General features: G+C 24.8%; 1 protein-coding gene across 1 annotated transcript in view; it reads right to left on the bottom strand.

The window, feature by feature from the left end:
• Positions 1-13,687, bottom strand: part of LOC117173083 (INO80 complex subunit D) — an 18,627-nt gene extending 4,940 nt beyond the window's left edge. Inside the window, exons 1-2 of the mRNA XM_033361464.1 lie at positions 12,980-13,687; positions 1,657-3,125 (exon numbers count right to left, since the gene is read on the bottom strand). Coding sequence (XP_033217355.1) covers positions 1,657-3,094 — 1,438 coding nt within the window. The 5' untranslated portion in view covers positions 3,095-3,125; positions 12,980-13,687. The remainder of the gene's footprint in view (positions 1-1,656; positions 3,126-12,979) is intronic.
• Positions 13,688-16,171: the final 2,484 nt, after the last annotated feature.

The following is a 16,171-nucleotide window of genomic DNA, read 5'->3' as shown; positions in this document are numbered from 1 at the left end:
TGATTTCCATTTGAAATGTCTTCAATTTGGAATTGAAAACTTGACGTTTTATCTAACTAATCATGAAAATTTAAGAATTTTGATTGGTATATCTTTAAAATTAAAAAATTTTAATTGTAAATCTTCAAACATTAAATTGTAAAATTTTAAAATTGAAAATTTTAATTTTGGAAATTAACTGTTAAAAATTGTGCAATTCTTATGTTTTAAAATGATAAATTGAGTAATTTCTATGACTTGTATCGAAAATTTCTTGAATTTGGAAGATTTTTTCAATTAAGCATTGGGCAAGTTTTAAGTTTTACAAAGATAAATTCTGTTATTGTAATAATTCGAATTTGAAATTTCTTCAACTTGGAACATTTAGAATTGAAAAATTGACTTTTCGTATTTAGAATAATGAAAATCTAACCATTTTTATTTGTAAATTTTGAAATTTTTTTAGTTTTGAAAATTTATAGTCAAGTCTAAACAAGCACGAAAATTAAATAATTTTGATTAGTAATTTTTATAAAAATGAAGAATTTCCAATTGTAAATCTTCTAAGTTTAAATTTAAATCCTGAAAATTGAAGAGGTTTTAATTTCGAAAATTTACAATGATACATTGTCCAAGTTATAGATTTATAACGAGAAATCCTGTCATTTTGATAATTCACATTTAAAATGTCTTCAATTTGAAAACTCCAATTAAAAACTTGACTTTTCATTTAAATAGTCAAGAAAATTGAAGAATTTTTAATGGACTATCCTCAAAATTGAAGATATTGAGAAAGGTTAAACTTTGATACGCCACCTGGTGACAAAAATGCAAACTAGAAAAAAAAGGCACCATTATAAAGATGCATTTTAATTTCTGCATAAAAGTATTTGAACAACTTTTGTGTGAATTTTAAAGTATTTATTGGATAATAAAAATAAGTCTTTATCGGAAACAAAGTGTTTTAGATGGAATTTACACATTATACAATGAAAAACCACACTTTTTGACAGAAATATTTTTCGAAAAGAAAAAACAATTATCTCGTTCTCTTTATTGTGATTTTAAAAATATTATAAACTTAAATGGACTTATTTTGAAGCAAAAATGAACTCAAAGTAAATTTTTATTAATTTATACATGAAATATTTACTATTTAAAATTCTGATCCAAAAGTTAGGTTAGAATTTGTATTTAAATTCTAGTCGTCTATTATTCGTATTCTTGGCATAATTTGAATAAAATGTGTTGCCACATACATTAATTAAAGTTTATTTAAGCATAGAATGCATTTAAACTCACATGAAATAATTAAAGAATTGTATTGTTTTTCAAAAACCTATTTCACAAAAATGTGTTTTTTCACTCTATAAGATGGAAATTTTATCTAAAACTATTTGTTTTAGATGAATATTTGTTTTTAGTATTCAACAATTATTTTATACCTTACAAAACAATCGTAAAAAAACTTTTATGCCAAAATTAAAATACATCTTTAAAATTGTACCTACTCTTTCTAGTTCCAGTTTTCGGCACCAGGTGGCGAAATGGTAGATCACCATTCCCAATATATACTGTAAATCCTCAAACTTTAAATTATAAATTTGAAAAATTGAATTAAATAATTAAACTGATATAAATAGAAAAATGACAATAAAAAAACTCGGTAATATTTACCAATAAACAGGTCGTTGAAAGCATCAGCTGGCAGAGTATTTAGCACATTTCCAAAGTCGTGTTCAGTCGGATCCAATGACGCAAAAACCTCATGATCCCCAAGTTCCACCTTGAGCCCACTCCCAAGTCCAAGTCCCCCCAATCCCAACCCAAGATTCATATTCGCATTCGACGTACTCTGCGGTGCATTCAGATTATTAAGTGTCTTGGTGTGATTCTCAGTCGGAACCTGACTCACAAATCTATGCCCAATTTCACCAATTTCCGGCTGATTCTGATGCTGCTGCTGTTGTTGTGGTTGTTGTTGCGGCTGCTGCTGCTGCTGAACCACAATTTCCGGATTCTTCACTTCCTGGGGTTTACTCGGCGCCGGAGGACGCTTCCTCTTCTTCGGTCTCGATTTCGGCTTCGGCCTCGGCGCCGTTGGCACTGTCGGCGACGCCGGCTTCTTGCGCGATTTCTTTGGTTTGGATTGTTGCGCCTTCCGATGATAATTGTCCCGTTTTCTCGCATGCTCCGGACACAGAGGCAATTCGTGGGCCACATCGAACACTGGAATCGAGCACTGAGTGTTGTCGCTGAACTTGGCAGTGCAGTGCTCGAAGAGTTGCTGATCCCCATTCATCATAATGTGCCGCGAACAGTGTCGCGTGCAAGGCAAAGAAATCTGTCGACATCCCTCCATGCCGCAGGGACCGCCAACCAAGAGAGGACCCTCGAGATATTTTTTCGTCGCACCCTTGTCGCCAAATGCTCGCGCCGCTGACGATGGATCACGGTAAGCTGCCTGCAACAAACAGCGCGCTCGTTCGCGCAGCGAAGCCTCGGACTCAAGGCCACTCTTGTGCAACTGAATCAAACGCCGTCGGAGTTGCGAGCGCAACTGGATGAGTCGCGTTGATCGAGTTGTCGGCTCAGTTGTCTCGCCATTGAACCAGTGGCGCTGATAAACCGTTGCTTCTTCGCCACTCGATTCACTGTCGGAAATCTCATCACCAGCTCGCGGATAATAGAGCAGAGTGTGGTCGCGACTTGGCCTGGTTGAGCCAATTCGCAACAAACTATCCGCGTGTTTTCGCTTCCTTTGGATCGCGTCCGGAAATCGGAGATTCATGTTCTTGGATGCGCCGCCTTCCAAAACTGAGTTGCTCATCGTCAAGGATCCGGAGGCTTCGACTGGTTCCGCCTTTATCCTCTGATTGATGCATTTCCCTTTCGATTTCGAACTTCGGTTTTGCACACTTCGCGAGTTTCGGGATGCGAGCAACTTCAGGTTCTTGGCATTCGCGCCTCCAGAGGAGGTGAACGGTTCCGGTTCGCTGAAAACGTAGGGATCAACGTCTTGCCGGTTCTCCGTTTTCAGCAAGGCTTTCAAACGGTCGGAGAACTTCAATTTACTGTCCATATTCCACGGATCTTCCGTTTCCGGGATCCTCATCGATTGAGATCTTCTTCCACACTCGCGCCACCTGCATTTCCAACATTATTTTTTTAATACTAGGCAACTTTTGATTCTGAGAAAAATAAAATAGAGTGAATTTATATCAATTTTAACCCTTAAAGGGCACACTTCCGTAAAATTACATAAAGAGCATCCTGGGTCTTAAGAACTCAAGGGTATTTAAACGTATTCTGTGCCGACAGCATTGGATATTTTTTACAAGAAAATCAATTAGTGATGTTTAATCTATTTAGTTTAAGGAGAAAAAGGTTTTATAATAGGTTTTGAAATTTAAAGTAGTTAAACAAATCCTTTTTGGAAAAAAATTAAAAAATGACTTCTTTCACTCTAAAATTTATAACTTTAAAAGTTCTTGATATTTTTACTTAAATTTTACTTGATTACTTCCGAGATACGGTGCCTCAAAAATAAAATTAGTCTTATAGTGTTCGTTCCAAAGAAGGTATTTATTCTAAAAAATAAAAGCTTCAATTCAATGAAAAATAAAACACCATACTTTGCGTGATTAAACGATTTTATTGATCTTAAACTGCGTATGAAAATGATAAAAATCAAAATTATGTGAAAATGACATAGAAAAATAGGTTTTTATGTCATTTATTAATCTGGCGCCATATGTTCCAGGGTTTCTACTCAAATTCTGGAAGAAAATTCCCTGACAATTCCAGGTTTCTTTTTTTCACAGCATTTTTTAAAAATAATAAACTCGGAATATTTATATAGTTTCGCGAGTTTATAATAAATAATGTTATGGTTTTTAAGGATTCAATTAACATGTTTCATTTAGAAAGCGTTGACAACTTATATTACAAGTTATTCTTTAATATACAAGCACCATTCATTAATTAAATAATTAAGCAATATTAAAAACATAATAAATAATAGATGGTTGAATTTTGAACTAAAAGAGACACATTTTTAAAGAAATAGTTAAATTTGAAACGAAAACATATCAATTTTTAACCATGACTGGAATAGTTCAATTTTCAGTTACAAAAAATTAATTTCCAACCCAAAAAAAATCAATTTTTAACAAAAAAGTATAAATTTTCAATCAAAGTGAGTAATTTTCAACTCTAATGATGAATCTTTAACTGAAATATTTGAATTATAAACTAAAAAGATGAATTTTCAATTAAAATGGTGGAATATTAAACTGAATTAGTTGAATTTTCAACCAAAAAGATCAATTAAAAAAAATCTGAATATTTAATTGTAACACTTGAATTTTTAAACAAGAAAAGCAGTTTTCTGTATAAAAAAAAAACAATTTTCAACATCAAACATGAATTTTCCACAAAATAGTTCAATTTTGTACTAAAAGATACAAATTTGTAAAATATAGTTATATTTTATACTAAATTATATCAATTTTTAACCAAAAATATAATAGTTAAATTTTCTGTAAAAAAAATTAATTTTCAACTATAGATGGAATAGTTAAATTTTCAATTAAAAAATTAATTTTTAACCTAAAGAAGAAATCAATTTTCAACAAAATAGTTAAATTTTCAACTAGATTAGTTGAATTTGCAACCAAAAAAATAAAATTACACATAAAATTTTGAATATTTAATTGGAACACTTGAACTTTCAAACAAGAAATTTAATTTTCTGTATGAAAAAACAACTTTTTAACATCATACATGAATTTTCCACAAAATTGGTAAATTTTGTACTAAAAGGTACAAATTTGCAAACATGTAGTTCAATTTTATACTAAATTATATCAATTTTTAACCATAAATGGAATAGTTAATTTTCAGTGAAAATAAATTAATTTTTAAGCCATAAAAGAAATCAATTTTTAACCACAAATGGAGTAATTCAATTTTCAGTTAAAAGAATTAATTTTCAACCCAAAAAAAAATCAATTTTCAACAAAATAGTTAAAATTTTCAATCAGTGATGAATTTTCAACAATAATGATGAATCTTTTCTGAAATATTTTAATTTTAAACCAAAAAGATGAATTTTCAATTAAAAGTATGGAATATTCAACTGGATTAGTTGAATTTTCAACCAAAAAGACAAATTTACCAATAAAATTGTGAATATTTAATTGGAACACTTAAATTTTTAAACAAGAAAATTAATTTTCTGTACATAAAAAAAAATGAAACAATTTCTTTATAAGTTTTCAAATATAATGATGAATTTTTAACTGAAATAGTTGAATTTAAAACCAAAAGAATTAATTTTCAACTAAAATTATGGAATATTGACCTGAATTTGTTGAATTTTCAGCCAGAAATATAAAATTATGAATATTAAATTGGAAAACTTAAATATTCAACAAAAAAGATTAGATTTCAAACAAGAAACTTTTTTTTTAACAATGTACATGTCTTGTCCACAAAATAGTTGAATTTTAAATTAAAAAAGACTAATTTTCAACCAAATAGTTCGATTTTGAATAAAAAATATATATTTTGAATCAAAAATATGATAATTACATTTTTTGTTTTTAAAAAACTCATTTTTAAACACACTGATGAATTTTTAATTAAAATGATGAATCATCAACTGGAATAGTTGAAGTTTAAACCAAAAAGATTATTTTTAACTAGAATTATGGAATATTCAACTGGATTAGTTCAATTTTCAGCTAAAAGGATAAATTTATCAATTAAATTATGAATATTTAAATTTTCAAATAAAGAAGGAGAATTTTCAAATAAGAAAATTAACTTTCCATTAAAAAAACACGATTTTTCAACAAAATACTTGAACTTTCTACAAAATAGCTCAATTTTGAAGTAAAAAATACCAATTTTTAACCAAATAGTTAAATTTTAAACTAAAATAGATTAGTTGAATTTTCAGTCAAAAATATAAATTTACAAATAAAATAATGAATATTTAGTTGGAATACTTGAATTTTCAACGAAAAATGAATTTTCGAACAAAATTAACTTTCTATAAAAAAAAACTTTTTTAAAATAAAATTCATGAATTATCTATAAAATATTTGAACGTTTAAATAAAAGAGACAAATTTTTAACAAAAAATTTCGATTTTGAATGAAAAAGATCAACTTTGACGCAAAAATGGAATACTTACATTTTCAGTTTTTAAAAAAACTATAATTCTTAACCACACTGATGAATTTTTAACTAAAATGATGAATCATCCACTGGAATGGTTAAAATTCAAACCAAAAAGATAAAGTTTTAACTAAAAAGATGAATTTTTAACCCAATAGTTGAATTTTTAATTAAAAAAACATCAATTTTCAACCAAAAACGGAATAGTTCTTTTTTTTTAATTTAAGAAAAAGTTATAAATTTTCAACTAAAATGATGAATCTTCAACTGGAAGAGTTCAATATTACATGAGAAAGATGAATTTTCAACCAAGAAAATTAATTTCTACCGTAAAGTACTCTTTTTCAACCAAAAAAATATAATTTTCAAACAAAAATTGAATAGTGAAATTTTCAATTAAAAAAATTAATTTTAAGCTGAAGAGATGAATTTTTAACTAAAATAATAAGCCTCTAACAGAAATTAGTTTTTTTAAAAGAGGATTAACTTTCAACCAAGTAATAAAGTTTTCAGTAAAAAAAAAAGGAATTTTGAACGAAAAATATAGCAGCGTATATTTCAATAAAAAATAGTTTAATTTATCAAAAAAAGCGATTATTCAACATGTGTTCAAGTTTTAACTATAAAAAATTTGTATTCCTAGTTAGAGAAAATATTACCAACAAAATGGTAAATTTCTAAAAAAAAAAAATACATGCAGTTTTAACGACATACTTAGATTTTTTTTTTACTAAAAATGGTTAAATTTTCAGTTCAAAAAATTAATTTATAACAGAGAAAAAACGCATTTTCCACAGAATAGTTAAATACAGTAATATAAAGCTAATTTTACAAATAAAGAATTATTGTTACTGAATTTTATATTGCAATTTTCAAAAAATCAAGCACGCTCGCGAAAAAATTCCGTGTCTTAACAAAAAAATCCCCGAGTTTTTCAGGTATATAAAAATTTCCTGGAGAACTGCTAATTTTTCCAGGTTAATTATAAAGAGTTCAAAAGTTTGAAATTATTCTAAGTATTTCTAATTTGGAATAGGGAGCTTTGAAAAAGAATTAAAATTCTGATTTGGAAAATTAGTTAATTATTGGTCATATTCAAGATTAAAACTTTAATTTGGAACAGAGAATTTTCTTAAAGAATTATAATTCTGAATTTGAACAGGACATTTTTTAATTCTCTTTTCATAAATCGAAATTAAATTTATTTTTCTAAATTATTATTCTTAATCGAATTCTCTTTTCCAAAGGCAAAATTATTACTTGAATTACTTGAATTATTTACAAAATTACCTGTTCCAAGTCAGAATTATATTTGAAAAATATTCTGTTATAATTCAAAAATATAACTCTCTTTTTCCAAAATTTGAAAGAGAAAAGTTCCAAAAAGTGACGAATTCTGACTTGGAACAAGGATTTGAAAAAATGTATTCTTTACGAAAACTGCCGGTTCGAAAGTAAAAATTATCATTCTTAATTAAATTTCAAAATGTTGCAATTGAAAATTCTGTAATTTAGATGCTTTACATTAGACATTTATTTAATCTGGAATATTAAGAATTGAAAACTTGTGTTCTGATTTTCAAAATTATCCAAATTTGAGAATTTTTATTTATATATCTTCAAATATGAGTAGCTTTAAATTATGATTCTTCAAAATAAAACTATTGAAAAAACTTTTAAAATTACATAATTTCAAAATATAAATCTCGAAAATTCAATCATTTTTATTTTTATATTTACAAAACTCAACAACTTTCCACTTTTTTAAGTTTTACAATTAAAAATTCTGTAAGTTTATATCCGAAATTTCATTACTTTGGATTCAATAACGATAAAAAATGGAATAATTTACGAATTATATTTTTACAAAATTCAAGAATATTCAATTGTAGCTATTAAAAATTGCAGAACTTTGCAGATTATAAGTTTTGCAATTAAAATTATGCAATTCTGTTGATTTATATTCAACATTTTTTCAATTCAGAAGATTTCGAATTGAAAACTTTTCATCTTTAAAATGATCAAAATTTAAAAATTTCTGTTGGTACGTTTTTAAATCTAAAGAGTTTTTAATTGTAACTCTTAAAAATTAGAGAACTTTTAGTTTAAAATTTTTAAAATTGTAGAGTTTTTAGATTGAAAACGTTACAATTAAAAATTATGAAAATTTAAAGTTTTACAATTAAAAATTCGTTAATTTTGATTATTTTTATTACAAATTTCTTCAATTTAGAAAATCTAGAACTAAAAACTTGGCTTTTCATCTAAATAACCATTAAAATTTAAGAATTTTTATTTATAAATCTCTAAAGCTGAAGTTTTAATTTTGGAAAATTTACATTTAAAAATTATGCGAATTTCAAGTTTTTAACTTAAATTTTGAGAATTTTCATTGGAGTTTTCTTCAATTTAGCATACTTAAAATTGAAAATTCTTGACTTTTGATTTTCAAAATTATCAGAATTTAAGCATTTTTATTGAAAATGTAAATAGTGAAAATTAGAATTTACAAATGAGAATTATACAAGATTTAAAATTGAAAACTGGACTTTTGATCTTTAAAATTATCATAAATCAAGAGCTTTAAGTTTAACAATTAAAAATTCGTAATTATGATAATTTATGTTAAAAATTTCTTCAATTTGTAAGATTTAGGATTGAAAATTGGACATTTGATCTTTAAAATCACCAAAATTTAGGTAATTTTATTCATACATTTTTAAAATTTAAGAGTTTTAATTTTTTTGAATGTTGCATGGTTTTTTTTTTTTAAATGCCGAAAAGACCATTATTTTTACTATTTTAAATACTAAGTTCACACTGCTACAAAAAAATGATTATAAAAAAAAAAATACTTTAATTATATATCCTAAAAATTTAATTATTGAAAAAAGTTCAAAATTACAATACTTTAAAATATAAAACTTGAAAATTAAATAATTTATATTTAAAAATGAAAAATTCTGTAACTTCGACGATTAACATTCAATTTACAATTAAACATTGTCAAAGTTTTATGTTTTAAAATTGTCGATTTGGTAATTTTTATGATTTATATTTGAAATTTCCTTAATTTGGAAGATTTGGAGTTGAAAACTTGACTTTTAATTTGAATAATCATGATAATTTAAGAATATCTAGAATTTGGAGTACATAGAATTGAAAGCTCGACTTTTTATTAATACTATTGGAATTTAAAATTATAAATATTTAAAACTGAAGTTTTTATTTAAAAATTTTGAAAAAATGAAAATGTCAAATTTTTAATTCTGTGATCTTTATTATTTACATTAGAAATTTCTTTACATTGTAATATATTTTATACTATATTTTCCAATTCCAAAATTTTCTATTACAACTCTTCAAAATGGTAGATATTTGAATTTTAAATGTTTAAAATTGAAAACATGAAGAGTTTTTAATTTTCAGAATTTACAATTAAAATTTATGTAAGTTTAACGTTTTATAATGAAATATTCTGTAATTTTAATCATCTACGTTATAAATTTCCTCAGTTTTGAAGATTTAAAATTAAAAACTTGACATTTAGTTTCCAAAATTATCTAAATTTAAGAACTTTTATTCATGCCTCTTTTAAATTAAAGAATTTTCTATTTTAAAACTTCAAATCGAAGTTTTTAAAGTTACAAATTAAACATCTTGCAAGTTTTAAGATTTGAAATGATAAATTCTGCATTTTGATTGTATACATTTAAAATTTCTTCAATATGAAAGATTCATAATTGAAAAATGAACTTATAATTTACATTATCATGAAAATTAAAGAACTTTTAATTGTAAATCTTTAAAATTGAAGAATTTTTTATTGTAAATTTTTTAAATTAAAGAAATTTTTTTGTACATCTTTAAAATTGAAAAATCCTAAATATTCAAACTTTAAATTGTAAATGTTTAAAAACGAATAGTTTTTAGTTTTGAAAATGAACGATTAAGCATTCTGTAAATTTGATGCTTTACGTTAAACATTTCTTAAATTTGGAAGATTTAGAATTGAAAAATTAACTTATAATTTAAATGATCATGAAAATTGAAGAATTTTTATTTGCGAATATTTAAAATTGAAGAACTTTTTATTGCAAATTTTTTTAATTGAAGAAATTTTTTTTATACGTCTTTAAAATTGAAAAATTCTAAATCTTCAAACTTTAAATTGTAAATCTTTAAAAACAAATAGTTTTTTATTTAAAAAACGAACGATTAACCATTCTGTCATTTTCATGCTTTACGTTAACAATTTTTCAACTTGGAAGATTTAGAATTGAAAACATGACTTTTAATATAAATACTCATGAAATTTAAGGATTTTTTTTTTAAATTTTTAAAAATTGAAGAATTATTAATTGTAAATCTTCAAGTTTTAAACTGTAAAACTTTAAAAATTAATAATTTTCAATTTCGAAAATTTCCAGTCAAACATTGTGCATGTTTCGAATTTAAAATGATAAATTCTGTAATTTTTATGAATTATTAAGAATTTTTATTTACACATCTGTCAAATTAAATAGTTTTTAATTGTAAATCTTTGAAATTGATTTTTTTTATTCAAAAAATGTCCACTGTGTAAGTTCTACGTTTTTAAATTGTGAATTTTTTAATTTTGATGATTTACATTTGAAATTTTTTCAATTTAGAAGATTTGGAATTGAAAAATGGTTTCTGCAAAATTTTAAGTTTTATAATCATAAATCCTGCAATTTTTATAATTTACACTAAATTTTTTTCAATTTAGAAGACTTAGAATTGAAAACATGATTTCTATTTTCAATTATCGTGAAAATTAGGCAATTTTCATTTTTAAATATATAAAATTGAAGAATTTTCAATCGTATATCTTCAAATTTTAAATCTTTAAAAGTGAAGTTTTTAATTTTGAAAATTAAGGATTAAAAATTATGAACGTTCTAAGTTTTAGTTAGAGTTAAAAACTTGAATTTTGGTTATAATAATTATAAAAAGCTAAGTTTTCAATTCTACATCGTCAAAATAAAAAAATTTTAATTCTAAATCTTCAAACTTTAAATTGTAATAGTTTTGAATTTTGAAAACTAAAATTAACCATTGAGCAAATTTTAAAATGATAAATTCTGTAATTTTTATGACTTACGTTAAAAATTTCGTCAATTAAGAAGATTTAAAATTGAAAACTTTACTTCTAATTTACATGGTAATAAAAATTAAATAGTTTTTAATGTTCAAACTTTTAATTGTAAAGCTCTAAAATTTAATAGTTTTTAATTTTGAATTTAGGACGATTTTTGTTTGAAATTTCTTCAGTTTGGAAAATTTATATTTTAAAACATGACTTTTAATTTAAATAGTCATGAACATTAAGAATTTTTTATCAAAACATCTTCAAAATTGAAAAATTATTAATTGTAAATCTTTAAAAATTTCTACAATTTGGAAGATTTAGAATTAAAAACTTGAAATTTTATTCCCAAAATCATTAAAAATTAAGAATTTTGATTTATATATCTGTCAAATTAAGTAGTTTTAAATTGTACACTTTTTTAATCGAATTTTTTTATTTAAAAAAATGTAACTGTGCAAGTTTCAAGTTTTACCATTGTAAATTCTGTCATTTTTATTACTTAAATTTGGAACTTCTTCATTTTGGAAGACTCAGAATTGAAAAATGGACTTTTATTCTAAACACTTATGAAATTTTAAGAGTTTTGATTTGCACATTTTTAAAATTGAAGTTTAAAATTTTGAAAATTTACAATTAGACGTTCCACGAATTATAAGTTTTACAATAATAAATTATATAATTTTGATGATCTATATTTAAAATTTTTTCAATTTGGAAAATTCAAAATTGAAAAAACTATTTTTATTTTAAATGTTTATAAACATAATTTTTATTTGTCGTTTTATAAAATTGAAAAATTTTAAATCTTCAAAAGTGAAGTTTGTAATTTGGCAAATTTACCATTAAAAATGATGAAAGTTCTAAGTTTTACAAATTAAAAGTCTGAAGTTTGATGATTTAACATTTAGGCTTTCTTCAATTTTGAAGATTTAGAGTTGAAAACTTGGCCTTTTATAATTTACAATTAAAAATTATGCAAATTTTAAGTTTTAAAATGATAGATTCTTCAATTTTGATTATTTACATTGGAAATTTCTATAATTTTAAAGATTTAGAGTTGGAAATTTGCCTTTTAATTTAAATGATCATGAAAATTAGGGAATTATTATTTATACATGTTCAAAATTGAAACATTTTCAATTCTAAATCTTCAAATTTCAAATTATAAATCTTTAAAATTAAAGAATTTTTAATTTTGAAAATTTAGAATTAAGAAGTGTGCAAGTTTTAAGTTTTACAATGATAAATTCTATAATATTGATGATTTACATTTGAAATTTCTTGAATTTGGAACTATTTCAAAAAGAGCATTCGAAATTGCATATTTTTAAAATATAAATCTTGGAGCTCAAATAATTTATAATTCTACATTTTCATGATTCTAAATAAAGAAAATAGAGATAATTCAAACATTGAGATCTTTTAAATGTACTATTTGTATCGTTCTCTTAAAGTTTTAATTACGATTCAATAGGTTATGGTGTTGCATGGTTTCTTAAAAAAAACGCCGAAAACACCATAATTTGTACCGTTTGAAATACTAATTTTTCACTACCACAAAAAGAAATGATGATCAAAAACACATTTTTAAATCAAAGGCTTCCTAATCTAAAAACTAGACCCTTGCAAGCAATTTGCAAACACTAATCGAAGCTTAAACGAAAGAAAACAGTATTGTTAGCCAGAAAAAATTAACATTACCTCGCACATTAAATCTTCTCGAATAAACCCATAATCAGATTACTTTCTCTCCAAAAAGAGCTCAAAACTGAATCCTCGCAAGGTCTGTGACTTTAGACGAGGCTCCATCGTTTTCCAAAATTAATTTGAAGCATTTAAAACTTTCTGCAGGTACTCAATTATAGGTTATGTTCGCTTTGCCATGGATTGACAACTCTGTCAACGAATTTCTCGATCCAATCTCGCAATTGACAGGAGTTACCCAGTTTGAATAGAAATTAGTGAAAAATCCTCGAGAATTGGGGCATTCTAATACTTGCAAGCTTTGAAGCACCAATTGCTCACTCGCGTAAGATTTTTCGCGAAAGGTTGGGAACGTCGAGCACCTTCCTCGAGAGCAAACGAATATAGGATTTAACCTCACTCAGTCACTTATTTCATTTCGAAGGAGATTCAATTCGATGCACGTCGAGGGAACTGTACTTAATGCGACAATAAGAAAAAAGGAATGACAAACAATGACAAACAAATATCATCGAAGTTTATCCTAGTCGATAATAACATTAGAGAGACATGTCAGATGTGAATGAATGTGAATGTGTTGGATTGTGAGAGTCAAGCAAAATGGCGACTGCGGCGGTGAAACGATCGTGTTCGAATTCGGAAAAATTTCTACTTTCACGAGCGTTTCTAGAGGCTAGAAAGAATAAAAGTTGTCCGGGAAAAGGGGTCGATTTTTGTCTTTTCAAGTACTGTTTATAAAAAGGGAATTTCAGGGGTGAATCGCGTATATTTTCGTGCGAACGTGAAGGCTATAAACTGATTGCTCACTTCCTATTGACACAACCTAACCCCTAGATTGGGGTTAAGTTTTATGCTTTGCATCAAAGTGCTTCTAATTCTAATTCGTTCTACAGGAATTATTCGGTAGTTGTCATTTCAAAGTGTGTCATGCTTCGTAGTAATCGTGCGTTACTGTGTAACATTTTTTCTATTTTAAAAATTGTCTCTCAAAATCAGCAGAGTTTTGATTATGGAATAAAAAGTTTTTAAATTAATTAAACTTAAATTTTTGGGTATCAAATGACCAAAATCTAATGTCAAAAAAGCCATCTAACGATTTCTTATTCTGGTTTATTTTTATTTTCCGTAGTTTCATTTTCGGGACCCAGTAAACGAAAGATGGATTCAAAAGAATTGGGAAGTATTGGATGAGAATGTTCTCCGTATATAACCTTTCTTAACACTAACAGTATAAACAATTTAAAAATCTATTATTAAACAAATGTTTTTAATTTTAAAAAGGTTTGGAACAATAATTGTTAATTCATTATTTCGATTTGAAAAACGGACAATATTTATGATGGAATAAGAAGGAATTGAAGTTGTGTCAGTTCTAAATAAAATCGTTTAAAATTGAATGATACAAGGTGGCTACAGTACTATTTAACTACTAATTTATTTTATGGTTTGAAAATTATTTTTCTACTGAAATTTTAAATATTCCATTTTTAGTTGAAAATGTATCTGTTTTTCATTTTTATGACAAGAAAGTAATCTCTTCTTTTTGTCTAAAAGTTCATATCCGGTTGAAAATTTAACTATTTTGTTGAAAATTAATTTGTTTGAAAATGTAACTATTGTGTTGAATAATCTTTTTTGTTGTTAAAAATTCTTGTTTTTTATTGTTAAGCGGTTTTCTTTTCCGTCAGAAAATTATTCTTTTATATAAAAAATTCAATTTTTTAGTGAAAAAATTCAATTTTTTAGTGAAAAATTAATTTTTTCGTTGAATTTTCATAATTTTTGTCAAAAATTCTTTTTTTTTTGTTTGAAAATTTAACGATTATGTTAAAATATCTTTTTTTGTAAAAAAATCGTGTTTTTTGTCGTTAAACGTTTTTTTTTTGGCATAAAATTGATCTTTCATATAAAAAATTCAACTTTTTGGTTAAAAATTCATTTTTTCGTTGAATTTTCATCATTTTAGTTAAAAAAATTTTTTTGTTCAAAATTCGTGTTTTTTGTTGAACATTTTTATTTCTTGGTAGAAAGTTGATCGTTTGTGCTAAAAATCAACTTTTTGGTTAAAAAATCGTCATTTTCGTCAAAAATCAATTTTTTTTCTCGAAAATCTAGCTATTTCGTTGAAATATCTTTTTTTGTTTGTTAAAAAATTACTTTTTTAACTCAAAATTTAACTGTTCTGCTTTAGATTGAAAATTGACCTTCTGTAGTTGAAAATTTATTTTTTTGATTAAAAACTCGTATTTTTGGGTTTAAAATTCTTGTTTGTTTGTCTGAAAATTGATCTTTTTGTTTTAAATTCATATTTTCGGGTTTAAAACTGAACTATTTTGATAACAATTTATGTTAAAAATTCATCTTTTTTAGTAGAATATTAATTTTTTTGATTGAAAATCCATTCCATATGTTTGAAAATTTATTTATTAGATTAAAAATGTATGTAAAATTCAAATAATTTAGTTTAGAATCATGTATTTGTTAAAAAGTAATCCTTTTTGGTAGATAATTGACTATTTCGTTAAAAGTTTATATTTTTAGTTTGAAAATTAATTTTTTTACTAAAAATTAAACTTTTCTTAGTGGAAAATTGATCTATTTTGAGTGAAAATTTAATTTTTTGATTGAAAATGCATCGTTTTGGTAGAAAAGTAACCTCAATAGTTGAAAATTCATTTTTTTGCTAAAAATTAATTTCGTTGCTTGAAAATGTAAGTATTAACTTGAAAATTCCTTTCAAAAGTCAAAGATTTGAAGAAAAAATTAATGAATTTGTTAAAAATTCTTTTTGTTTGAAAGTTCAGTTTCATGATGTAAAATTAGTTTTTTAATTTAATTATTATTTTTATTATTATTTTATTTATTATTTTTCTAAAACTTACGTTTTTTTAGATAGAAATATAATGTTATTGGGATGAAAATTCAACTATTTCTTTTAAAATTCATCTTTATGTTCAAAGTTAATATTTTCGAATTGAAAACTCAATTATTTTCAGAAAAATCGTCTTTTTGACTTGAAAATTTAACATTTTGGATATATTTAAAAAAAAAAATAAAAAATCTTCTTTGGTTTAAAATTGGACATTTCGTTGAATATTTAGAAACTGATATTTTTTTGCATTAGAAATATTGATCCTTGCTCTAGCGTTGTTCATAAACCGAAAAAAAATTTAGGACTGTCAGGGAAAT

This window comes from Belonocnema kinseyi, chromosome 5, assembly GCF_010883055.1.
Source record: "Belonocnema kinseyi isolate 2016_QV_RU_SX_M_011 chromosome 5, B_treatae_v1, whole genome shotgun sequence".
In the NCBI taxonomy this organism is placed as follows: Eukaryota; Metazoa; Arthropoda; class Insecta; order Hymenoptera; family Cynipidae; genus Belonocnema; species Belonocnema kinseyi.
This window is presented reverse-complemented; position numbering and strand designations above follow the sequence as displayed.